Source organism: Culex pipiens, chromosome 3 (genome assembly GCF_016801865.2).
Source record: "Culex pipiens pallens isolate TS chromosome 3, TS_CPP_V2, whole genome shotgun sequence".
Classification (NCBI taxonomy): Eukaryota; Metazoa; Arthropoda; class Insecta; order Diptera; family Culicidae; genus Culex; species Culex pipiens.
In genome coordinates, this window is record NC_068939.1 from 312945 (window position 1) to 338371 (window position 25427).

Here is a 25427-nt window from a genome sequence, read left to right on the forward strand (position 1 = left end):
ACAAATTTGTAGAATGAAAAATAAGTTCATGGTTTTCTAGGATATCCATTTGACTCTCCCATTCTGGCGACAAAGCCTCCAATTAACGCTTACCTCCGCATGAATCCCCTCTCTCGATAAGGAACCACTATCAGTGCATTTGTTTTGACTGTTCATGGAAGCTCAAACACAGGTGCGAAGTCGTTAACGGCAAACTATTGATGCAGAACGTCTGCCCGATAAAAAGCACACCAAAGCGGAGGTTGCCCTTTAATTGCAGGCAAGCTTACGCACAGTGAAGATGGTAGACCCAGCCGCGTTCACGATAACGACGATAATCGCATTATCCACGTGCGTAACAGTGACCCATAGTGCAGCAGACAACGTGTTTCCTGAGTACATCAAAGTGTTGCCCAGTCCATTGGTTTGCCTTTTGGACGGTTGCATTATCGGAACTACACGAAGTGCACTGGAAGGTTATCAATTTGAGGCGTTCTTTGGGATTCCGTACGCCAAGCCTCCGCTGGGAAAATTACGTTTTAAAGTGAGAATGTATTTTCGTTAAATGTTCGTCTGCAAATTTATTTGATACTTTTTTTTATGAAACTGTAGGATCCAGTGCAAGTAGAATCGTGGGTCGGCAATTACGATGCCACTTTTGAACGAAGCAAGTGCATACAGAAAAATGACGCCCGTCCCCAATCATTTGTAGAGGGAAGTGAAGATTGTTTATATCTGAACTTGTACCGACCTCTTCATATAGGTGAGAAACTTCCGGTGATTGTCTACATTCACGGTGGAAGTTATGCTTCTGGTTCGGCATCCTTTGCGGAGTACGGCCCTGAACGATTGATGGATACTAAAAAGGTTTTAGTGGTGGTGATTCAGTATCGCCTTGGAGTGTTTGGATTTCTTTCCACCGATGATATTTCTTCTCCTGGAAATTACGGGCTGAAAGACCAAAGTATGGCAATGCGCTGGGTGCAGAGAAATATTAAAAAGTTTGGAGGCGATCCGAATCGAGTCACACTGGTTGGTCAAAGTGCCGGTGGTGCTGCAGTACAAATGCACATGATGTCCCATTTAAGCCGAGGTACGTTTCAACAGGCTGTGAGCATGAGTGGAACAGCGTTAGCGTATTGGAATTACAACATTGATCAAGCAAGGGTTGCAAGGCGTCAGGCTGCAGTTTTAGGTATTCCTGCGGCTTATAAAATGTCCACAGAAAAGTTGGTGGAAACTCTACGCTGGGTAGATGCCGTTGAGTTGGGCAAGAGCATCGATCGACTAAAATATTTCTATGTTCATCCAACTGCTTTGTATCAACCAGTCATGGAACGCCATTTGACAAACGGTACGTTTCTCAGCGAAGACCCACGTGCACTTTGGTCTGCAGGGAAATTCCAGCAAATTCCGTGGATAACCGGTACGGTTCCAAATGATGGCGCAGCTGATTCTCTTGGAATAATTACAAATGTTACGCTTTTAAAGCAGCTTAATGAAATGTCGAGGAAATATATTCCTCGCTTGGCAGGCGGAGATGACAATGCCAAGGCAACCCAAATGCTTAAGAATCGGTTCTTCCAGGACGGAACAGACGATCGCTGGCTGACTGCAAACAATTTTCTACATTTACAAGATGTAAGTTTCTTCATTTTATACCACAGCTCTACTTTTGAAAGATTACTTTCATTTCTGTTTATTTATCGTCACACTCTGTAAGAATTTCGGTTAATTTTAAGGTTTGGGATGAATTGGTTATTCTAAAAAGCCAGGCGTCTCCTTGGATTTATTCTGTGTAAGGAAGATTCAATGGAGACGCTTGATTTTTTAAGACAAAAATGGAATAAAATGCAATGGAATATGTTCAGGAAGCCTAAAACTTACAGAACGTATAATAAAAACAAAATAACCTAAAATTTTAATAATGTTTTGTTTTGCCTTATGTGTTAAAATAAATCCTATTCAACAGCTCCTCACCGAGTCTACCATTACTTACCCCACGGCACGAAGTGTGAAGCAGCATTTGGCGTTGAAAAAAAACAACAAGTCCCCGATAGGAGTGTACTACTTTAATTTCAAGGGCCGCTACTCGCAGTCATATTCCTACAGCTACACGACCAACGACTTCGGCGTGTGTCATTCCGACGAACTGCTTTATCTGTTCAGAAACACCGCAGTGGGAGCGGATTTCCCCAGCGGTTCACCGGAGGCGATCATGGCAAAAAGTTTTGTTGAATATTTTGTAAAAATTGCTTATGAAGGGTAAGATAGCACACACACAAGGTGAACATTTATAAAATAAATTTTATCTTTTTAGAATTCCCGGCCCAACGTGTAGAAACAAAGATTGCCAAATATTAGAGTTTACCAACTCTGAGAATCCAAAAGCACCAGTAGTGTTAAGCTTAGTAAATGGATTCAACGAAGACATGTACAAGTTTTGGCAAAAATATTACAGTTTACAAGGAATTTGAATAACAACGTATCGTAAGGGAGGAAGATTTGCCATATTTCAATAATCGTCGTGCTTGTGATACGCCATCAGTAAGGGTAAGATTTGAAGTCAAAACGTACTTAACATGAACATTATCGAAACACTAGTTTTATCTTTAAATATATCGACTTTTATTTGAATCCTTAATACCGCTATGTGACCCTAGGTTGTCCGTTGTAATAAGTCTTGATTGTCATTCTGCTTAACCTTAGCATAAAATCGACAAGTCCGTCATTCAAAGGTGATGTCAACAGGCTATCAAAATTATATACTATTATATACAAATGATTCGTTTTCTGCTAACTTACATCTCACTCTAACAATTTTGATTATATCTTCCAAATCCAAACCTAAACAAACAAATTAAAACTAAAAAATGCAATCTGCCATATAAAAGTTAACCCCAAATTCTACTGCTTTGGTATTAAATTGTCTACTGGACTTTACGCTTTGTATCACAACATTTTAGAATGGCACCACGTGTCAAATTGGAGACAGAGATTTACGCTGCGTTTCAGTGAGTTCCGGATGCCAAAAATCAACAATCAGCACCAGACGAGTGCCGGTGCCGTTGTGCCAGACTTCGTGCTCGAAACTGTCATCGAAGATGAGCCATTGTCCGCTTTCCCAAGATCTGCAAAATTGAAATAAAATTAAAAGAATGAATGGAAACTATTGCCAATCCCGAACAACAAACCTAGTTTGCTCCGCGACACGGAGGTACGTGCCGCTAGGAACCTTCAGTCCGAGATGAGCCCGTATTCTGCAGTTGGTTGGCCCGCAATGTGGCCATACGTGAGTTCCAGGGTGCATAACGCTGAACTTCACTTGACCACGTTTACAGGTTCGTGCTGCGGTGAACTGTTCCACCAACTTGCAAGTGATAGGAGCTTTGGCACAATTGTTGGCTATTCGATTACCTCGGGCAAACAGCTCAAACTGCTTCCAGTCGCCAGTATCGCGAAGGTTTTCGGCTTCATCCTTGAAATTTCCTTCTGCGTTCAGGAGCCTCATGCCTTCGTCACGGATTGCATTCCATTGAGACGCGATAAGCTGAAGCGAGCTGGAGTAAGTGGTTTGCTCGACCGTCCAAAATGGCCGTGACTTTAGGCTATCTATGTTGTACAACGATCTCTGATATTTGGAAAGAAACAGCTTTTTCTTCGAACCATTCTCATAAACTTTGAGCGCTTCCTGTTGCCTACCCAGCCGTTGAAGGGCATCTCCCAAGTGGAAATAGAAACGACCGTCTTGGGTTCCCGGATGGCCGGTGTCGATTCCTTCTTGCAAAAATTGAGCGGCTTGTTCCATGTCCTTGTCGTGATTCTTGAGAACAAATCCGTAATGAACCAAAGCGAAACCATCGTCTATCCAGCGCATTAAAGTTTCATGCAGCACCACTTTGGCTTCAGCCATTCTAAAAAAATGTATGTATCAATAGTAAATGAAACATCACTGAGTGCTTTTTACAAGTACCGATTAGCCATCAGGTATGTGACCGCCAATTGGTTCCGGAACTTTGGCTCCGCGTCAAATCGTCTGACCAGCTCCTGCTGTACGGGCACCGCTCGCATATATTGTCCGCGAAATCTCACTCGATCAATGTAACGTTCAGCAGCCATTAAAAACACACCGTTATCAACGGCACTGCCCAGGCTGAGTACCTCCTGGAAGGCCGCGATCGCTTCTTCGAGTATGGGATTGCTTTGCTGTTGCTCTGCCATCAGATCTAGGGCGCGTGCTTTGCCGATCATTGCGGACACCAGATTGGGATCTTTTTCCAACAGTTGTTGAAAGCTGTCGAGGGCCTTTTTAGGATTTTTCCACTTTGGTGTTGTTCCGTGTTGAATTGTGTGCGTGTTGTGTCCGTTCGAAGGTGCGTAGTTGTTAGGGATATGCAATGTATTAAATGAAATAAATCACACATTTCGTTAGCATAAGCAGGAAATTGTTAGTTCTGCAATTTAAAATTGAAATAGTAAACTCAACCTTCAATTTCGAATGACTATTAGTCTTGTTGGAAGAAAAATATTCATTACGCGTGGGTGATTCAAAATTGAAATTAGTATTTCTGTATAAACACATAAACTGTAAATTAATAAAATGTATGAAAATAAAATAAAATCACAGACCGATGCAATTGAAACTTAACGGTTAGAATAGCTATCATTGATGATTTTCCCAATATTCATTAGTAAATGAGAAAAAATCACACAAAATTTGCCATTCTTGTTAATGCTTTAGTGTCTACGTCGTGTAAGTCTGTCGTAAGAGGTCCGTAAGTCCGTTATTATCAAATAAGAATGTCTTATTTATCAATCAGGTCTTTAAAAGTACTTGAACGGTTAGTGAAGTGATGTTTGCGTTTTGTTTGTTTCAATGATGTGATTGTGAGGCCATCATCAATTCACTGTTTTTTTAGCATTATGCTTATTTCAACTAAACTTATTCAAACCCAAACTCCTAAAGATTTTGAATGAAATAAGATAGAAAGTATACGATCATGTTGAGTAAGAAAGTATAACATAACTGTCCAAAGACATACCTCATCAAGCTGTCTATTTGCTCGATCCAGTTCTTCTTGGTACGGTTTTGCCTCGCTAGGCCTAGCTGGGATTTCTACAGCCAGAAATAGAAGAAGAAAAATATGGTTTACATTCAAAAGTTCTTCACCAACATATGGCAAAGAAAGAATGGAACAAAAAATTACTACAGAATCACATTGAATATATTCCATGAGATGACATCTGATGATTTGTTTGAGTGTAGCGAAGGATTGTGAATGAATTAAAATGAAGGCACTTGCGCGCCAACTAGTCTACCATCAACTAGTCTACCGGAAGATATACTTGTCCAGCTCTGCTCGTTATCTTCCGTCTGTGTATTTGGATCTTTGCTAACTTCCAGCTTTCCATATTTTTCATCCAAACGTCTCATAAGTTCAGAGTCATCAACATCGGAAATTTCGTCGATGTCGACGATGTCATCCGAGAACGACCCATCCGATTCGTCCGACGGGTACTGTCGCAGTAGCATGGAGTCAATGTCCTCTTCACCTTCGTAAATAAGATCATCGTCCCATTCTTCTTCCTGCTGCAGCTCTTCACTTGGTATGAACAAGTTTTCCTTGCTGCCGTTGTCCACCGGCAGTTCTAGCTCATCCGGTATGTCTGGTGAATGATCCATTTCGGAAATGTCACTCTCAGATGGATCTTCTGGAAGTATAAATTCGACATGTTTCTCCCTAACCCCTGAACACGTGGCTTCAGTCGGCCCAGGACTCGATGGGGGATCAAAAGCAGGGATGATGGTAGTAGTAAGTATCTTGATGCTTGCTGTGCTAGGTTCTGGTATCGGGGGTTCGGTTGATGGAGAGTGGATTCCCATTAGCATTGCCGTAAGAACACTTTTTGCCTCACCTTTCTCCGCACGAGGTAAAGTGTCTTCGCCGGTGATGATCGGATCCTTATGTAGACCGTAAATCAATTTGCTTACAGCACCCTTTGGTGGTTTTTTCTTCATCAAGGGTGACTCTTTGTGAAAAGTTTCGCTTGGAGTTGTGTGCTTTTCTTTATCGTTGGTATCGACGCTGGAAAAATCTTTTGACGTTGGTAGATCTGGACCACGATACATAGCACTGAACTCTTCGAAAGTAGTCGGCACAAAGGAGCCAATCTCTCTTTCCTCTTGTTCTAACTGTTTTTCGGCCAAATCGTCAACTTCTTCTTCTGCCTCTTCCTCAATTTCCTCCAGTTCAGAATCATACAGATCTTGCTCGTATTCAAAAGCTTCATCGCCAGAGTACAGCTCGGCTTGATCGTCCTCGATGAGAATTACTAGGAATAATGAATTGTATAGAAAACGGTAAAGTTTATTTTCAGTCGTCACTACTTACCATTGCCTTCAATGGTTTCGTTAGACGCATTGATGAAATCTTTTAAAATCGATTCTGCCTGAGCATTGCATTCCTCAGAAGCTATCAATTGCTCAGCAAAAGGTTTGTGCGTGTTAACTGATTCTGTTTTGTCTTGATTCTTTTGCTGATCATGAGGTACAGGCATATCTTTAGTAAGTTCCGAATCAGCAGATTCTTTTTCAAGTCCAAAAGATAAGTAAAAAAGATTAACAATAGTAAAATTTTAGCACTATTAAATACAATCCACATCAGCGTCACATGCATGTGCACAAAACTTACTATGCAGTGAATCACAGCGCAGCACGTTGCAACTTGATAACAGATTATAATCAGAATGTTACATAAAATCATTCGATTGCATAAGCAAGAATATTAGATAAAATGATGTACGATAAAATAAGGAAGTGCGTTTAACAATAAAAAGTGATATTGAGAATTATTGTTGCGAATTTAAAAGCAATACTTTAAGAACATGTAACATAGCAAACGACAACATAACGCAAATTTAATTCAAAAAATAAAAATGCTCGTGTTAGGCCATGCAACATACAAAAGAAGAAAACTAAACATCTAATCACGTTAGCTCAAAAACAGAAAATATGCTGCACGCCTAACACTCACTCGATGGCGCCGATGGTCGTGGGCCACTCGGGGGCTTCAAAACAAGGCGAGCTGCGCCAATCAGAGCAGCGCCAACTAAGACTTGTACCGCAACTGCAATATTGAAATGTTGATCAAATACGCAGCGGACACAGTTTTTGCAGAGGTTTTATTTATTTAATTGTTTTTTTTTTCTTAATTTTTACGTCCAATTTGTAAACAAAAACCGAATAAGTTGGGCTTACAACAGATAAATCGTATTTTTGGGAAAGATTAATGAGAATCGTGTGTGATCAATGTGTATGTGATTCTGTAGCATTTCTATTCCAACATACCAAGCACTAGAAGATACTCACGTGATGATTCTTCTCGAGATTCCTGTTTGTCTTGTTGCTTTTGCTGACTCTGTTGCTGCTGTTCTTGCTTTACCCTCGTTAGATATTCCTCTTCTCCTCCGTCGTTATCAACAAAGTTTTCAAAATCATCATCATCATCGATTTCATCATCTTGATCATCTTCTTCCTCGGCATCAATTTGATCGATACCGTCGTCATCCTTGCAAAACAAAACAATGTCAAAAAAAGTTCATAAATCTAAGCTAAATGCAAGGGTAAAGCAATAGGTTTCTTCAAGTTTAGCGGGATCCTAAATTTCAACACATGATACAAACCTTTCCTTGTGGTATTTTCAAACCACTTTCTGGTACTTGCTCCTCTTTAGGAATGTTCAACATTTCAGCCAACTTATTGTAATTGTCTATCAAATCGTCCATTTGACTTTCAAGCAATTCTGCACTAATTTTAGCTTTTGGAGTCTCATCAATTTTCAAATCATTCGTGTGGGGCTAAAATCACCACACAATCCAATAAAAAACAACCTGTGGCACAAACCAAAAAATACATCTTACCTGCTTAGAAACATCTCTTGCAAGCTCCAAGGAATCAGCTGGGATTGAACTTATTGATACGTTGTTAGCAGAATCATTCAAAGCATTAGTTTTGATCTGTGTGCGCAATTAACAACTCTATAATTTTATACAGTTTCGTTCAAATATACTCGAACGTACCTCTTCTTCCTCAAATGGTGTGTTATCGTCATCGTCATCAGCGTCGGCCAAGTCATCAATTTCTTTGACGATTTCTTCTTCTTCTTCATCATCATCATCGTCGTCGTCATTGATTTCATCATTGTCATCATTTTCATTTTTGCTGTCTGGCTGATCGTCGTCGCCATCTAATTTGCACGAAAAAAAAAATCTTGGTGGCATAAATTTATCACTTTATATCAGAGTTCGGAAAACCACTCACACTCACAAATCGAGTAGGCTTCCTCACAGCAAACACTCTCGATACTCACCGTGAGTGTGAGGGCTGAGTAAATTTACTCATATTTGAGTAAAATGAGGGCGTGAGTAGGCCGTTTCCAACAATTTGTTATTTCCAAAATCAATGACCACATCAACCCAAAATCATGTGTCTTTAACAATCGGTTGTACATTAGAGGTAGCGTCAATGTCTATAAATCCGAAGGTTATGTGTTGGTATTAATGTGGTATCAATATTTTTTTTGTCTGTCTGGTATTTTTTTATTGCTTCAAAAGAAACCTGAGATTGTCAAAGTCCAGCGGATGGGCATTTATTTTCATAATCTTAAGACCGGTCGAATTCGTTGTGGATTAACCTACCGCAGGATAAATCGGAGGCCACAGACGGGGGCAGCTTCTGCGGGTGGATGTTGGCAGCCATACCAAAAGAAGATGGCCGTGTTGCTGTGGGTAATGGTCACTCCCTTCGACAGTTGTGCAACTGTGGCCACTTTCGGTCGCTGACAGTTCTACCAATATGTCTTGCCTAAGAACCAGGACACGCCAATGGAGCCTCAGCGGCCGCCGGTGGCCCTAGCCTAAAGCACTGGATCGGCCTTTTTTAGTTTTCAGTGAACCTCCAAGCCGGCGGCTACTGCAACTTCTTCGGCATGTCCCGATTTTGAACCAAAACACATTTGTAGAACTGTCGACGACCGGGAGTGACCACTTACCTCAGCAACACGGCCATCCACTGCTGGTAAAGCTGTTAAAATCCACCCGCAGAGGCATCCCCCTTCTAAACAACCTCCGACCTATCCGTCGGTAGGACAGATGGAAGCTGACAACAAACTTTGTGATTAAAAAAAATTAACTGGCTGGAAAAAAAAACCAGATAAAAATCAGGATTTGAACCACTGTGATAAAAAAAAACTTCTTATTGATAGCACTGCGCCTCTACCATCAGGACTACTTTTTCGCTGTTGAATGAACAAGAAAATCACCGATGTAGAGTTTGACATCTCGAAATTTGTTTTCTAAAATAGCCCTCATGAGCGCTCAAAGCCCTCTTTGTGAGTAAATGAGGAAGGCCCTCACACTCACCGAGAGTGATGAGCAATTTACTCGCAGGTAACTTAGTTTTTCCTCATGGTTGAGGAACTCGTGAGTGAGTTTCCGAACTCTGCTTTATATAACTTAAGAAAACAATTAAGTAACGAAACGAAGAAAGCAGGCGTTGAAAAATAATTGCAATCTAGTTGACCAAGTAATTCAAGTAGGCCGGTTGGCTGAGAATCGCTACTTTATAGCGTAAACTTATGTTTCCAATAAAACTAAACTAACCATCATCATTGCCGTCATTTCCCGCATCATCGTCATCGTCGTCGTCTTCTTCTACCACTTTTTCGTCATTTACCCCGTCATCATTGTCATCATCACCGTCATCGTCATTAACCTCTTCGTCGTCATCGTTATCCTGATCTTCTGTTTGAACCACTTTTGAAATTGAAATAATAAAATATTGTTATTGTTGCGGCGAATGCCTCTACATTGACCAGATATTTCATTTCAAAACGAAAAATCAAACCAAACAAACAAAACCTTTGAAATTGATATGAAAACACACAAACCAAACCAAAAAAAAAATTGATTTCGGAATTTGTGAAGTATTTAAATTTCAAAATTTGTGAATCTTTTCATTTCTTTCCCGTAAGAACCGGCCAAGAGAAATTTCGAATGGGCAGCAGCGGCAGCGAATTCATTTCCTCTCCTTTGGTATGCTGTTCGTAAAGCCATTTCTTGACCCCTTTTCTTGGAAGGAGCGTATTGGCCCCTAAACCAAACTGTCACCAAACTTTTCTTGAGAAAGATCACGAAAAGAATGCGCAATAGGGTGACAAGAATTTTTTTTTATCTCAAGAGATAATCACTGGCTCGATTCTTTAGCCAAATCGGTTAAATAGCGACCCTTTAACCTTAACCGATTAGGGTCAAAATTGGCACAGTTACTTATTTTTGCCTAAAGAATCGAGCCAGGGAGTATCCCTGATGTCGATTTTTTTTATTGTCACTCTAATGCGCAACTTTTATTGACCACGTTTCTGCGGAGCTCCGTACTTAGCTTTTAAACAATATCATTTTTATAAGCGTCCAAAAATTCAATGCATGTCAGTTAAGAGACATCTTAAAACGCAGCATCAAGTTAGTTTTTAAGCAAAACAGCTTATTTATGAATAAGCCTGACAGTTGTCTGTGTTGTCTGAAACCCAGAAAAAAATGTCCCGTGTCGTATTAGGGAACACTTAATTTAAAACAAAATTAAGCATTTATCCAATTATGTACAAAGCGTGGTGCTCAAATCATCGTAACAAAAAGCTAGGTTCTTCAAAACTATGCGACTAATCGACGTTGGAGGGTTTTTAATTTTACTACTTTTATGATTTCATATAAAACTTTTATCATTTTTATAAAATATCATATCCATCTTGTCCCGAAACATAGCTATTTGCAGCTGACTGAAATAGTTAGAAATTACAAATCGATTAGACAGATACCTTCGAGGAACCTTTGAGCACCGAAAAACATAGTTCGATTTGCAGGGATGTACTCACTCGGGAATTAAAATTTGAAGTACGAAAATATAGATTTACCATCATTTTCGCCGTCCTCTTCATCGTCCTCAGCATTATCGTCATCGTCTTCTTCGTCATTGTTATCGTCTAGACAGTTCATACAAAAAAGCAGGTCAAAATTTTATTTTTCAATTCAACAGAGTCATACACGTCACGCTATTGTCTTGTTAGTAAAAAAAAAGAATCGCTCAAAAAAAGCCGCTCAATTTTGACGGGAAGATATCGTCCATCATAAGCTTAGATAGATGATCGAAGACAGTATGATTTTGGGGAATATTTTTTCCACCAAACTTACCCTCATCGTCGTCTTCTGCGACGGCAGCTTCCTGTTCGGCGACCTTCTTTTCAGTGGCAACGATTTCTTCGATTTCGTCGTCATCTAGTTTGGGTTCTTCATCCTCTTCGTCCTCATCATCTGCGGCGTTATCATCATCTAGGAAAGTATGTTAAATTTGTTTAAAATAATAATTTGAAGATTCTTTCAACTGTGTTCAGTTCATAAGCTTTTTCATAAGTGTCTCTACCGCAACTCACCATCATGATCATCCTCTTCGGCAAACGGCTCACCATCATCTGGTAGCTCCGCGTCGTCGTGGCCTTCGTCCTCGTCCTCGTGTTCTTCCAGCTGATTGAGTGCGTTAAGAATTTCTTCGTGGTGGTGGTCATCCTCCCGGTTTTCATCAACCCACCCACTGAAATACTCGGCGTAACGCGATTCCGACAACGGCGTATCGTCGTTCGACAGGCCACGGTTTTCAATAAGTATCAATCCGATAAGCGCACCCAGACCAGCCAAAAGAATGAAGAAAACTATTTTGGCACACCAATGGCCACCCGTTCCATGATCGCTGTGCAGGTGCATTTGAATATCACCAACTTGCGTGGCCGCTTGGGCAGCTCCGGCCGAGGGCGTTTTTTGCACGGGAGTTTCCTTCACTGTGTCCTCGTCATCTGGAATTACAGAAACAGCAATATTTTGTTGTTATAAGCCTTAAAAGACAAAGAAAATCTGCTTCGTAAACAGTAAACATCTTAAACAGTGTCAAAGATCAAGCGCCTCCACACGATCTTGAGAGTGCATTGCGTTGCAAATATTTTACAAATGCCGGCTGAAAAAGAAAACACGAAAAGTTGTAAGGATCTGTACTAAAAATAGCATCTTGACCACATTTTTTTTTCTTCTTTAAATCGTAAACCGTGCCAACAAAGATTCCGGAAGGTGGTCAAAGCAACTGCGCCACCATTACGGTCCCTTCGTTGTTTCTTGAAAAAATACACATTCCCCGTGAAAGTGAGGCGCAGTATGAACAAAAAAAAAACCCCAAAAACACAAATAATCAAAAGAGAGCGAAAGTGTCCCAAAACGCGGTAGCTTTCTTCCACGTCAGCGCAAATGGGTGGGAAAACGTGGCAGCACGTTGACCGGTTGTTGTGAACCGAGATCACATGTTTCTTCTAAAAATAATCCACTTTTTTCATGCGAGTTTTCAGGACGCCACCGGCATCAAATCTTAGTTTTGGTGTCGCTGCGTGGCAAAGCTTAAACCAGCTGTTATATTGCAAAAGAATAATTTAACGTGATATGGTGAGGAAGACTTCGACTTCAATTAGACCAGATGAGGTAAAAACAGCTGGCATTGAAAAGAATAGCTCTATTTTTTTAACAATATTCAAGTAAAGTAGTTTAACTTATTTCGTGTGACTTGATTAGTGTTAGAAGTGAAATGGGGAATACATTTGGAGCGGAAAATTTCAAGTCTTCTGGGTACCTGTACTTGAAGTACACGTCGAGGTTAAAGAAAAGCAAATTTTGTGAGAAAACTAATGCAATTTGAAAACTGCCACCATAACAAATATGGTGGTGGAAGTACACGTCGAAGTTAGAGAAAAGCAAATTTTGTGAGAAAACTAATGCAATTTGAAAACTTCCACCACAACAAATATGGTTTAGTCTCGAGTTTAGTACTGCGCGCGGTAGCACCAACCAACCAACCAAAAATAACAGTACAACTTAAGTTTTTTAACTTATACTAACGAACATAACAACAAAATATAAACACAGTAAAAAAAATATGTGTAAAATTGTATGCAAAAGCACATCACCTTTAAGAGCAAAAGCATGTAAAATTGAATAAGAAAACGTGTACACAAAAAGCATGTACGGAAAAATAAATCGCACACCTCAAAAATAACAATAATCCGAGTGCAAGTAATATCCAAATATATTAATCACTATTAAGAGCCCTAATTTCCCATCAATTTTAAAATTTAAGGGGTTACATACATGTAGAAAATCTCAAAATTTCATTACACCGAAAATACGATTTAAGTTTGAAGTTTTGCCATGCGCAAAGCGAACTGTCAAACTTTCTGAGCGTTTTTCTCGAAACACCGAGTTGATTTACGGGTGCCACGATATCTCGAGATTGGATGGACCAAATTGGCTGAATTGGCTCGATTTTGAAAATCTATTTTTATAAAAAATACAAAAATCAAAAACTAATGATTTATTATATGAAAAACACAAAACTATTTTTATCTTTTTTTTTTAATAAACTTTTTGAAAGTCGGTCTTCGTCATGCACACAAGATCGGTTTAACGAGGCTTCACCAAAATTTTTAGCCGATTTGGTCAAAGCAGTGTTGAGATATCGTGGCACCCGTTTTTTGACACTACTTACTTAAAATAGCTCGGCAATGATTTAACCAAATGTCTTCAAATTTATTTCCTTAACAGTTGAAAATGTATATTTTAATGCCCTGAAATCAGATTTAAAAAAGTGTAAGTGTGTTTTCATACCAACCCTTGACATTTTTGACAAATTACATGTATGTAACCCCTTAAGTATAATCTTTAAGTCTCTGATAACAAATCGGGACCGACAAATAAAAAGGCCAATATTCAAAGTGTAATTTGCTACGATTTTCTGGAATAAACCACTAAATTTTATTGGTTTTCCTGACAGTTCACATGATTTTGAACCAAACTGCATCATTAACTCAAAATCGACGAAATTACATATGGAGCGGACTTGATTTGAGCGTCAGTAAACCAACCAATCAGAAGGTAAAAAAAAATCATTATCAAGGAAAAAAATACAGCCAAGTCAAAGAATAGAGAAAAAAAAGTTTTCAATCAAATTTATTACAAATTATGGCGTAGAATAACATCTTACTCTTACTCTAAAAATCAGGGGATATCGAGTCAGATTACAATCGCTTATGAAATAGCACGATTTTTGCACCACTTGATTCGACATTTATTCTTCAATTTTCTATAAAACATTGGCAAAATATTTTTACCATCGAGGAAAAAAATCAAAATGTTTTCAAAATGCAAAGACTTGACAAGATACAGGAACGCTTGCCTAACACCGACGGGAAGGTCATGTAACTAGATTAAGCATAAAATTGCCTATCGAAAATGCGCTTCCCTAACACGGATGTAAACTTCAAGTTCCTAGAATGCATAACTTTTAGAAGGCAATTCATCGTTTACCAAATCTATGGTGATTATTGCATTCGATCGTAATATTTCGATTGTAATATTTCGACCAAAACATTGAACAATTCTAGAGTTTTTTTAAAAGGACCTATAAGCTATTGTGCTTCATATGTTTATAGGACATATTAAAAAAACTGTAGAATTAAAAAAAATAAATCAGTTTTTTTATATTTTTGAATTCTAGAATTTTTTTCTAAGTTAAAAACAATTTGAAACTTTTGAAAGTTTTTTTTTTATTTAAAAAAAGTTAATCGCTTTTGCAAGTTTAAAAAATTTAGAGTGACTTAATTATATTATATCGATTATAGGGGAAATATACCCATTTTAATTACTTTAAGTCGTTCGACCAATTCTCATCACTTTTGCCGTTTTCCGCTATTAAATCAACATTTTCAGATGTATCAACAATGGATAGTTGCTTGCTTACTTTTATTTGAGCTATTTATTACTTTGAAACAATCAAAAATACTTTATGAAAAATGTAATTCACGATCAAAGTGCTGATAGGCCGATAATAGAAACAGGCTGAGAAAGGGTATAGTTCCCCTAGATCGAAAAATCACGATCGAATGATCTCAATCTATTATCTACAAATTTCGACTTACAATTTACAATGAAATATGCCAATTTTAATCACTCTAAGCCGTTCGACCAATTCTCATCACTTTTGCCGTTTCCCGCAATTAAGGGGTTACATACATGTAGAAAATCACAAAATTTCATATTACAGAAAATTTATTAAATCCACTTAAAAGATGATTTTCAATCACTCCTGAAAGTTTCATGAAGGTATTTCATGATTTAACTGAGTTAGAGACGATTTAAGCTCAGAGTTTTGCCATGCGCAAAGCAAACTGTCTAACTTTCTGAGCGTTTTTCTCTGAACACCAAGTTGATTTACGGGTGCCACGATATCTCGAGATGGGACGGACCAAATTGGCTGAAATTTTGGGTGAAGACTCCCAAGACATATCTCGTGTGCATGACGAAGCCCGATTTTGAAATTTTGAATTTTCAAAAAAAAAAAACAAAAATCAAAAAAGGCGATTTTTTATATGACAAACAGAAAAATATTTTTATCTTTTTTTAAAAACAACTTTTTGAAAATCGGCCTTCGTCATGCACACGGGACCGGTTTAAGGAGTCTTCACCAAAATTTTGAGCCGATTTGGTCGAAGCAATGTTGAGATATCGTGGCACCCGTTTTTTGAAACTGCTAACTTCAAATAGCTATATCTCGGCAATGCTACAACCAAATGTCTTCAAATTTGTTTTGTTAATAGATGAAAAGGAATATTTTAATGCCCTGAAAACAGATTTTGAAAAAAGTTTAAGTGTGTGCTCAAACCAACCTCTGAAATTTTTGTCGATTTACATGTTTGTAACCCCTTAAATAAATCAACATTTTCAAATGTATCAACAATGGAAAGTTGCTTGCTCACTTTTATTTGAGCTATTTATTACTTTGGAACAGTCAAAAACACTTTATGAAAGCTGTAATACATGATCAAAGTGCTGATAGGCCGATAATAGAAATAGGCTGAGAAAGGGTATAGTTCCCCTACGATAATAATATTTCGATCGAGTGCAATAATCACCAAGTAAGCTTCTAGAACCCCTCGATGAACTGAACTAACATAAGCTACGTTATTCAACGCCACTTCGACTATGTCACGGCATGTAATTAAGCCAAATTGCGAATAAATTTTGATATCTAGGAGAATATCAACTCATATAAAACGAATATGAAGTCTATGTTGTCCATAAAGATCCAATGAGAAAGCTCCCAAAAATTAGGGCACTTATCACAAAAACTCAAGAAATGAATCAGGATAACAAAAAAAAATCACAAGTTAATAACAACTAATTTCTTAAAAGGCCGAGTAAAACACAGACAAAGCATGGCATAGTGCACGTCATTAATTTTAGAAACTTTACTTTGTCAACCAGCCGGCAACTAAAACAGATCTTTCGCTTTCTTCCCTAGTCCCGTCTTGGCTTCTATGTGTATTTCTGTAATCTCTGTCTTTATGCATGTCCCGCCGCCGCCGGCAACGATTATGATCAGTTTGTGTGATGGTGTCTCGGGTTCGTTTTGGGAAATTTATGCGAGAAAAGTGCCTATCCGTCCAACGTGTAGAAAACGCGAAAGCAAAACGGCGGAGGGCAGCGACTCGAAAATATCTATTTAAAGATTTTTCACATAAGCTAATAAAAAGTTCTAAATTAAAACTACCTACGCGGCGGCACCTATGGACGACACTGGCCGTTCCGAGTGTCCAACGGGGCCGTTTTGGGTTATGTCACGGAATTATCTTCGAGGGATGCTTACCCTTTTTCCTCTTCTTGTCTTTGCGCTTCCTTGGTTGAACATCGCCGGACATCCTGTGGCTTTATCGGTGCTCGAGTTCCGGTTAGATTCCTGCTTTGCCCTTTTCCTAGGCTGAAAACAAACGAAGAATTTCCGTATGAGTGTACTGGATCTCACTTCCGGCACTACTCTCGAACTGCACTATCACACACTGTGGACGGCAGCACGACCAAGGGCACCAACCTGGGTTCTTATCACTTTCGTTTATGTCGTCCACACGGCACCGCGGAACCTTTTTGACTGAGAAAAGAGCTGGCGAGATTCGGGTGTCGTAGCGTAGCGATCGTGCCTTTTGAATTTGGGTCTTGTCAACCGGGCAACAAAAAGGAAATAAAAACAACCAACTGTCAGAACAAATACATCGAGGACGTTCGAACATTACGTGATGATTGAAATTTGGTTTGGATTTGATTGTTTTTGCTTTCAACTTAATTTGAAATCGAGACAGGTGAGATTTTGATTACGATAATTTATTGCAATTAATTCTAAATAATTTTATTGTTCATCAGATTCTTATAAGACAAATCAAGCAAAACAATGTAAAAGGTCCAAAGTCAAAAATGTAAACAAAACACATTTTTCTTGCAAACGATGCTAAGAGTGTTAAACTATCTCTACACATCGAGAAAACTATGAAAAATATGATTTTTCTATGAAAAAACATCTATTTTACCAAAGGCCAAAGTCAACGATATCTTGTTTGTTTTCAAAATCCTCATAGACCCTTTGCTTCTAAGGGCCATTGTGGAAACTGGGTTGTTTTGGTTTGGAATCGTGTTTGACCCAGGGACAAAAACAATGTGTTTCAAAACAAACACCGAAACAAAGAATGGCCCTTTGTTTTAAATTTGTACGAAACATCCAGCTGCCGGGACTGAACGGAGTAGCAATGCAGTGCGAGGCCACGGGACACATACTACTTCCGGCTGCGTTGACAAGGACGACCTAATCAAGCTAATCAACGTGAACACCGGAATTCCGAACAGTTCGCGCGCCCGCTTGAAAGTCCTGCCAGCGCTGGCTGGATGGCATGGTGCGTTCCATTTCATCTCGGCTTCGTCCACCGGGTGGTAGTAGCGGGGGAGGTGTGCGGAATAGCTGGGATTGGGTGAGTGGACAATTTTGAAAGTGCAGATTCCAATACAATATTTGTCTTTAGATCCCAAAACCCAGCAGCACCACAATCCTGACTGTCCCTACTTCTTCATTTCTTTCACGAAGGAAAACCTGCGGCCGCACGTCAACTATACGGCCCGCTTCGGCAGCAACGACGTGCACCAGGTGAATCTACCCCCGCCAACGGCTACGCCAGGAATCAGCCCAACCGACGACGCCCGTTACAACCCGAACGGTGTCAAGTGCTGATGACGATTACGGTAGTGGCCACATGAGCGAGGCCGACGACACGAGCGCCAACACTACGTCGCCGGAACATCGCCGGATCCGGAGCGGCGGATGCGTTAGAGTTCGAAACAAGAGTATGCTGGCCTCGAGCGCGATCGTAAACCCAGGGTGCTGTGACTGCTCCGACGAGTAGTAGGAGGCTGTTGGCGAAGAACCGATAAAGGCAGCATTCGAGGAGAATCTGCTACCGTAAGCAGCGGTGGCCGATACAAGCTTCGGTACAGGTCAGCAACCGCCAACCTCGTTCCAACACCATCCGCGACGTCTCGAATCAACGAATGAACTCTTCCACTATCAGAGATTTAATCAAAATAAAAATTCCCTAGTATTTCTGGCCAATTCCTACACCATCAAGACGTGCGTCATTATGATTCCAGTAATTGTCTGGTTTTGAAAACAAACATAAACGAAAAAACATAAAATTTACATAAATTTATTAGATAAAACGGATAAAACCATCACTTGAAGACACTGTTAGTCCATTTCTCCTGTTTGCTATTCCGTGTCGCTATCTCGTTCCGATGAATGTACCCGTTGATAAGAACTTTCGCACAGAAAGATCCCCCCTCCCTCTCGGGTGGTGGCCGGTCAAGTCGTCGGTGCCATCGACCCGTAGGTAACATAAAGATTCGGCGGAGATGGCCATGCAATTTGGCAGCATTTATGTTGGTAGCTTGGTTCCTACGCCTCCATCGAAATCGTACGATATTCCTTCCACAGATGCTTTAAGCTGTTTCCTCTAAGAAGGCCACTCTGGGTGTTAGCAACACCGTGTTGTCCTCACCCTAGTTCCGAGCATGTCTGGAGCACCTTCCGGTCAAAATCGTCTGAGTTTGTGGGCTTTTTAGCCATCCAAGTATCCAGCATTTTCCTGTAAAACAGAACTTTATTATGTACTTTAAATCACTAATACCACACAGAAAACTGTGCTAAAATATTGAACTTACCTTTTGAAATGCAGGAAAACTCGATGTGTAACAGACAATGTATGAAAAACGCGACATTAACTGTAAAATTTACAAAAACGAGCGAAAAAATATTGTTGATTACAAAGGCCCAACACGAAACACGAAAGGCCCAACACGAAAGAACAATTTGTTTTGGTTTGGCCTGCGAGGCCAAAAAACAAAATAACAACAAAAACAAAGCCTGCCATCGTGTTTGGACGTTTGCCATAGGACCCACATGGAAAATGAAACACGCAAATGTTTACAAAGGCTGTAAATCGCAAAGGGCTAAATCCGATCCGGCATGTTGATAACTTTTTTTCAGGCCAATGTATTTTTTTCATTACTTTTCCCGGGAAAAACACATTTTTGCATAAAATTGAAGATGGGGAAGCATAACACATCTAGTTTTATGCTTTTTATTTGATTAATAATCAGAATTGGCAAATTATGTTCGAAATAGGAATTGAAAAACTAACCGCAGATTTCATCCTCGTTTTTCTCAATGTTTTGAAAAATGTGATTGGACGTTTTACAATGTTTTGCTTGAAATCGTTTTTGAATAATTCATATTTTTACCACCGTAAAAAAAAGCAAATACACCTTGCCAAACAAACCACCTTGCTTCGAAATATTATGACAGAGCTGTCAAACTTCAAACAAATTTAATTATCACGCACACTATCGCTGTTGTTATGGTATGGGTGTACGATCAGTGTTTTGATACGGTCATGTACGAGACCAACCCACTGTAAGGTAGATGACTTAAATATTTCAGCTTTGATTAACAATGTTTTAAGTGTGGATTATTTAAAAATTTACTTGTAGTTTGGTTCAAAACAAAATTACAATAATATATTGTCAACATAAGTGCAAACATTCGCGTATTAAAAGTGAAAAATTATTCTGTAAACAGTTTGACAAACTTACTCTAACCTTAACATTACAACCATGACAGAGAAGGAGCCATCAAAAGTCGACGTCTTGTAGCCATCAGTTATTGAAGAAAATCGCGAGAGAATTTTGGTCAGATTTTAATCAAAGGATTTTGCCGTGATTCCTGCACCCGCGAGATCAATACAAGTGTCGGAAATATACCAGGGATACCGTTTAATCGGTCTCTGATGGTGTAGTCACCGATCGGACCAGATTTGGTCGTATTTGGCGTGCACGAAAATGAGTCGCGATGAAGAGCAGTGGAAAGTTTTTCAATGAATTGTAATGGCGTAAAAAAAGAGGCAGTCGGATTTTTACGAGTTTAGAAGTTACCGAATTGAATTTTCTCCGGTTGTGAAATTGTTCAAGGCAAATAAATTGGACCTCTAGTAGTTTTGTGAGAGTTGGGTGACGTTTCAAACAAAGAACAATGGAAGAGGTGCAGGTTATCGATTGTCCTCCGACGCCTGGTTCTTCGGAAATTTTGCTTTCAAACACTCCGCCGTCAAGTTCGCTGCTGGACATGCTGGACAGTTCCTCGTCGGCGGAGGAAGTGGACAATTGCACCGGAGAGGCGGACGAAGGCACAACGGAGAGTGGCCGCAGCTCACCTCCGCCCAAATGTGCCATCTGTCTGGGCAAGTGCCGTCAAAAGTGCTACACAGATTCCTGTCGCCACCAGTTTTGCTACCGTTGTCTGCTCGAGTGGAGCAAGGTAACAGAGTAGAAATGATTAGTATCTGGATCTGGTGAAATAAAAAAAAACTCTTGTTTAATTTTCAGATCAAAGCGGAATGTCCACTGTGCAAGCAGGTGTTTCGGTCTATTATTTACGACCAGAAAACGGAGCACATTATCTTTCCACCTACCACACCCCCTGCTTCGGGATCTGCTGCTACAGGATCTGGCGGACCGCCACAGGTTTACCACAGGCTGGACTTTACCCTGTCCCAGCCGCCCCGTTTCACGTACAGTGCAACACTCCGGGTGCAACCCAACCTCCAGCAGCTTCAGCGTCTCCAGCAGTTGTTCCTGCACCAATCTGGCGACGTGCAACGGTTCAGTCGGGAATTCCCCGACGACACCATTCCTTCCAGACAGAACGGACCCGAGTGGAGACGTTACATTTACCACAGAAAACTGCACGCGAGGCCGCTGGCGGACGTCAACGGAAGGCTCCGAGAGTGTAGTGCTTCTTTCTACAGGTAAGAACGGTAAATTGCATTGGATGAACAAAGTCTAATTGTTTATCCATATCTTTTTTTAGAGAAAACCCAGCTCAAATTCATCGCCTGATGCCGTGGATCAATCGGGAGCTGATTGCCCTGTGCCGTGGCAACCCGTCCCAGGTGACGCTCATTTTGGAAGATTTTCCCAACTTGCTAATGAGCCACGATATCACGTCGCCGTCGTTCCGTGAGAGGGTGTCGTACTGGGGTCGCGCTCGGACCGTACATTTTGTTCATGAGTTACTGAATTTTGCTCGCTCACCGTTTGACATGATTGGGTATGTTGAGCTGGAATTTATTGCTTGTTGAAATGTATTTTAATGGACATTTTCTTTTTCTAGCTATGATCGATGCGTTCAGTATGATCCCTATTACAACAACAATGTGGTTGTGCTTTCGTCATCGTCCTCATCTTCGTCCGGATCGGGATTGTCTGGGTCAGAAGGTGAAGATGACGTGGTCCGAGTGGTGGAACCAATTCCCGGTACATCAGGAATGGCAACTGCGCTCGGCGAATCTGCAGGTAGAAGAGGAAGAACCCAGTTTACCATCGAAACGCGTTCGTCTGACCAGACTGTGATTATGACCGGTTCCTTCGGCGGAGCTGGAGTTAGTGGGATCGTATCGGTTTCTACTTCCGGCACACAAACCGGTGGTCCCGTGGCAGGTGCTAGCAGCAGTGCCAGCTTTGCCGATCTTACTCGTATGCACCCACTCACCTCGCTAGCGTCGCAAACAAGTCGACTGGAAGATGGAGCAAACATTTCGCTTTCATCGGATGATAGCGACGATTGTCGGATTGTTGGAGCGCTGAAACCTCCACACTTGCGCACTCCGGAAATGGTGAGCCTGGAGTCGGAAAGCGACAGCGATGTGGTATTTGTTAACGATGATAACAATACAACGGAAGATTCCCGACCCGTTGATAATGCTGCCATTTTGGAACAGTTTCTGAACGCTACAGCCGTAGCGGACGTTGCTTTGGATCAAAATGGCATTCCCAAACTGGAAACGAGTGCTTCGGTGTCCGAGTACAACAACGGCGCTTCGACATCGTCCGGAAGTGGTGGTGGCTGTATGAAAAAGTACTATGCCAAACCCAAGCTAAATCGCTTCGTCAACGGAATCGGCTTCAAAAGTATCTACGAAGCAAGTGAGTCGGAGAAAAGCAAAGAAGTGAGCCTCCACAGCGAGTCCGACTCTTCTAGTCACGATGAGGTAAAGTTCAACATTCGTGGCCACCCAGCGATAAACCAACGTAAACGAAAGACCACGAAACAACGTAGATCACGGGCTTCATCCACCGGCAGCAGCGATGACTTAACTGACCAAAGCTCTACGTCTGACTCTGAGAGTAGCAAAAGCAGTAGTCTAAGCTCTTCGATGAGCTCTAGTTCTGATGATGATAGCGCCGATGACGATTTCCACGCTATCAAACCACCGAAAAAGATTCTCAAGAAAAAGTCGAACCGCTCGCAGCTGTCCAGTTCGCGCAAGTCTTCAAAACGTCGAAGCGGGAGCACGAAGAAACGATCAAAGGTGAAAACCAGAAAGCATTCTTCTACTAAACGAAATAGAAAGCGGTCCAAAACGGCGAAAAGTTCGTCGGAAAGTGGCAAGGGCACTTCAGTTTCCGCCACGTCTGTTCCTTCGGTAGAAGCCGTGCCCAGTGGAAGTACCAGCAACACATCACCCAAAGCATCACCAAGCTGTTCGAAAAAGAGGAAGCTGCGGAGCGCCATTGTAAGACCCAGCGGCGGCACCCCATCCACGCGGCGCTCTTCGTTCAAGAAACGTCGCAAGGCTCCCATCTGTTCGGAGTTGATCACCAGCACGGACTCGAGCTGCGATGAGCAAAAGCAAATGCCGCCAGCCGCGCCAGGCCACGAACTGATTCCGTCTTCTGCCTCAATTTCCGAAAACAATTCCTCAGACAGCGAGGGCCAATGTACGATCGCTTCTCTGATACGGGCCGCCGTTCAGCAACATGAGGACAAGCAAAACACGTCGTCAACCAGTTCCAGTCACTCGGCATCGACGCCAAACACCTCAAGCCACGCGGACACTTCCAGCAGCAGTCCGTTGTGTTCAGCCGAGACCGGCCCGGCCCGAGAGGGCGATGCGTTCCCGGAAGAGGACGTTTCCGTCTCGCAAGCCATCGCCGTCGGCGCCGAGGTGGAACTTTGAGATTTACTCCGGACCATTGACTTTGCTGACTGGTGATGGATTCGTTTGGTAAGTAATCACGCTCTGTATATTTATTGTATATTTTCTCTATACAAAAAGCGTTATAAAAAAATAATTTATTATTTATTCAAATATTGCTTAAAAAAATTAAAACCAAATTCTCAAAAGTTTGGACAAAATAAAAATGTTCTTCTTCTTCCTTTCATCAGCGTTTTCCGATGGAAATATTCAAACTCTGTAAATTTTGGTGAAGATTTGCCGCAACACCGATTACTTCCAGCATCACCACGAAACAATCAATGATAAGGGTTTGGCAGCGAAAACTACTTTAAAAAGTCATTCAACGAACGCAATTTTGAATCAATCTCAGCGCTTCAAGCCGTCAGTTGAGTTTTTTTTTAAATCCGTTTATTTTTTCTGTATCGATAAACATAGCATAAACAGAAGAATTGCTGCTCAGCTAAGGCGACGCTGCATAAAATATTGTATAAATTTGAAGTAGCTAAGAATATGTGAAAAGATAACTAATGGAAATCTCCATTTTTTTCTAACTGTATTTGTAAAATTCCCTGTTCGTTGGCTGTGCGTGTACGCCCAATAGTTGTCATCGGCACGGCGCAGTAACAGAATAAGTAGAAATATTGCGAGGGAATGCTACAGAGGTAAGTAAAACTCGTGAAATCCTAGGAAGCTTCTCGATGAAGATTATGTAAGAAAGTTATTATGAAATGACAAATCTTAGAAAACCCACTTTTAATAAACCACTTCTTATTTCGAGAAAGCAAAAAAAAAAAAATGCTTTGTTTACTATTGTTCTTGGTAGTATGATAACATTCCTTTGCTGTGCTCCACTGGCTGGTCAAGGAACTACCTGGTTCGATAATGTACCTATTGTGCGCGTGTGTGGAAGTGTTTGCGGACTGCCGGATGCGGAACACCAATCAAAATGCTGCACAAGTCAAGACAAATAGTGCCAATTAGTGTCAACGAAAACCCCATTCGCCGAAAAGGAACTTTAGCGGCGAAACGACCCAACTGTGGAAGCATAGATTGTGGCCTGCCGATAAGGAAGTAGATGGGACTTCAAAATAGCAATTGACCGAGGCTAGAAATTAAATTCGATGGCCGGAGCGTCGGTCGCGGTCGGCGGTGCGCGAAATTTTATTTCGAGAGGTGAAGCTTTACGTGTCGATATTTTTTGGTGCTTGCTTCAGCGGGCTAGAGTGCAACAAACTGAAGCAGTTGTTTGCGGAAATTCACAACATTTTACTTACAAATAAAGGGAATATTAATCAAGTGTCAAGTTAATAATTAATCAAAAATTAGGAAAAAAAACAAAGGCAGTACTGTGAGCGTAAAAAATAAGAATAATAAAAAAAACTGAAACAAATTTGCAATATATTTTAAATATATTTTTAAAGCTGTCGTTCCCTCACTTAAATTTCTTCAGAAGAAATGTAGCACACATTATACTGTGCTTTCCAAATTCTACAGATTTTCCATTTTTCCGGTTTATTTTTATTTTTGGAAAACAAAATGAATATCAAATTTAAAGCTTTTTTATTTGCTTTATACTTTGTAACAGTCATGCTACAATAAAAAAAAATCAAAATAATAATAGTTTCAATAAAATATTAGTATTTTTATTAATATTAATAATATTGCTGCGTTTTTTTATACAGTCCAGCCAGACTCGATTATCCTAATTTTGAATTTGTATGGGTATTCAAGGTGCTCACTTCTTAAATTATGTTCCTATTATCATTAATCATGCAGGCCAAGTGCGAATGATGCTGATGATACCTCTTCAGTTGACGCTCAGGCGAGGAACACCCTGGAAGGAGCGTCACTGACTACGTCCGTAGTCCTGTTAGATCATACTTGATCAAGACAGTATAGCTCTGGTTTCTTGCAAGTGTC

At 40.5% G+C, this 25427-nt stretch overlaps 3 protein-coding genes and 1 long non-coding RNA gene across 14 annotated transcripts; 2 read left to right on the top strand and 2 right to left on the bottom strand.

Annotated features, from left to right (window-relative positions):
- Positions 1–211: 211 nt before the first annotated feature.
- On the top strand, positions 212–3005 carry LOC120428686 (juvenile hormone esterase-like). Its single transcript, XM_039593756.2, has 4 exons — positions 212–523; positions 592–1620; positions 1952–2244; positions 2300–3005. The coding sequence occupies exons 1-4, from the start codon at positions 281–283 to the stop codon at positions 2454–2456; spliced, it is 1722 nt and encodes a 573-aa protein (XP_039449690.1). The 5' UTR covers positions 212–280; the 3' UTR covers positions 2457–3005.
- On the bottom strand, positions 2584–17144 carry LOC120428684 (aspartyl/asparaginyl beta-hydroxylase-like). 11 transcript variants are annotated; one of them, XM_052709703.1, is made up of 18 exons: positions 16988–17143; positions 16766–16876; positions 11463–11879; positions 11224–11361; positions 10947–11015; positions 9640–9792; positions 8059–8225; positions 7900–7995; positions 7663–7836; positions 7349–7547; positions 7014–7106; positions 6372–6566; positions 5896–6312; positions 5326–5691; positions 5022–5095; positions 3953–4302; positions 3174–3893; positions 2584–3110 (listed from the first exon to the last, which is right to left on the bottom strand). In XM_052709703.1, exons 2-18 carry the CDS (start codon positions 16815–16817, stop codon positions 2960–2962), a joined length of 3831 nt encoding a protein of 1276 aa, XP_052565663.1. In that variant the 5' UTR covers positions 16818–16876; positions 16988–17143; the 3' UTR covers positions 2584–2959. The 11 variants fall into 11 exon arrangements, with proteins under 11 accessions (XP_052565663.1, XP_052565662.1, XP_052565664.1 ...); XM_052709702.1 differs by having other exon boundaries at positions 5314–5691; XM_052709704.1 differs by lacking the exon at positions 10947–11015 and having other exon boundaries at positions 5314–5691.
- A 1481-nt stretch (positions 17145–18625) lies between these two features.
- LOC120428689 (uncharacterized) lies at positions 18626–19700 on the bottom strand. The gene is made up of 2 exons (XR_005607158.2): positions 19156–19700; positions 18626–19079 (listed from the first exon to the last, which is right to left on the bottom strand). It is a non-coding gene; the product is annotated as an uncharacterized LOC120428689 (long non-coding RNA).
- A 417-nt stretch (positions 19701–20117) lies between these two features.
- LOC120428687 (E3 ubiquitin-protein ligase Topors) lies at positions 20118–24041 on the top strand. The gene is made up of 5 exons (XM_039593757.2): positions 20118–20806; positions 20875–21296; positions 21359–21598; positions 21662–23555; positions 23717–24041. Exons 1-4 carry the CDS (start codon positions 20522–20524, stop codon positions 23505–23507), a joined length of 2793 nt encoding a protein of 930 aa, XP_039449691.1. The 5' UTR covers positions 20118–20521; the 3' UTR covers positions 23508–23555; positions 23717–24041.
- Positions 24042–25427: the final 1386 nt, after the last annotated feature.

Bases quoted from the DNA above. Each gene is read 5' to 3' on its own strand.
- LOC120428684 (XM_052709702.1), bottom strand. From the start codon at position 16,817: ATGTCCGGCGATGTTCAACCAAGGAAGCGCAAAGACAAGAAGAGGAAA. The intron at 6,313-6,371 runs GTAAGTAGTGAC...CATTATTCCTAG, and splicing joins CGAAACCATTGAAGGCAATG to TAATTCTCATCGAGGACGAT. The intron at 4,303-5,021 runs GTATGTCTTTGG...ACAACACCAAAG, and splicing joins CAAATAGACAGCTTGATGAG to TGGAAAAATCCTAAAAAGGC.
- LOC120428687 (XM_039593757.2), top strand. From the start codon at position 20,522: ATGGAAGAGGTGCAGGTTATCGATTGTCCTCCGACGCCTGGTTCTTCG. The intron at 20,807-20,874 runs GTAACAGAGTAG...TTTAATTTTCAG, and splicing joins GTCTGCTCGAGTGGAGCAAG to ATCAAAGCGGAATGTCCACT. The intron at 21,599-21,661 runs GTATGTTGAGCT...TTCTTTTTCTAG, and splicing joins TCACCGTTTGACATGATTGG to CTATGATCGATGCGTTCAGT.
- LOC120428686 (XM_039593756.2), top strand. From the start codon at position 281: ATGGTAGACCCAGCCGCGTTCACGATAACGACGATAATCGCATTATCC. The intron at 524-591 runs GTGAGAATGTAT...ATGAAACTGTAG, and splicing joins TGGGAAAATTACGTTTTAAA to GATCCAGTGCAAGTAGAATC. The intron at 2,245-2,299 runs GTAAGATAGCAC...TTATCTTTTTAG, and splicing joins GTAAAAATTGCTTATGAAGG to AATTCCCGGCCCAACGTGTA.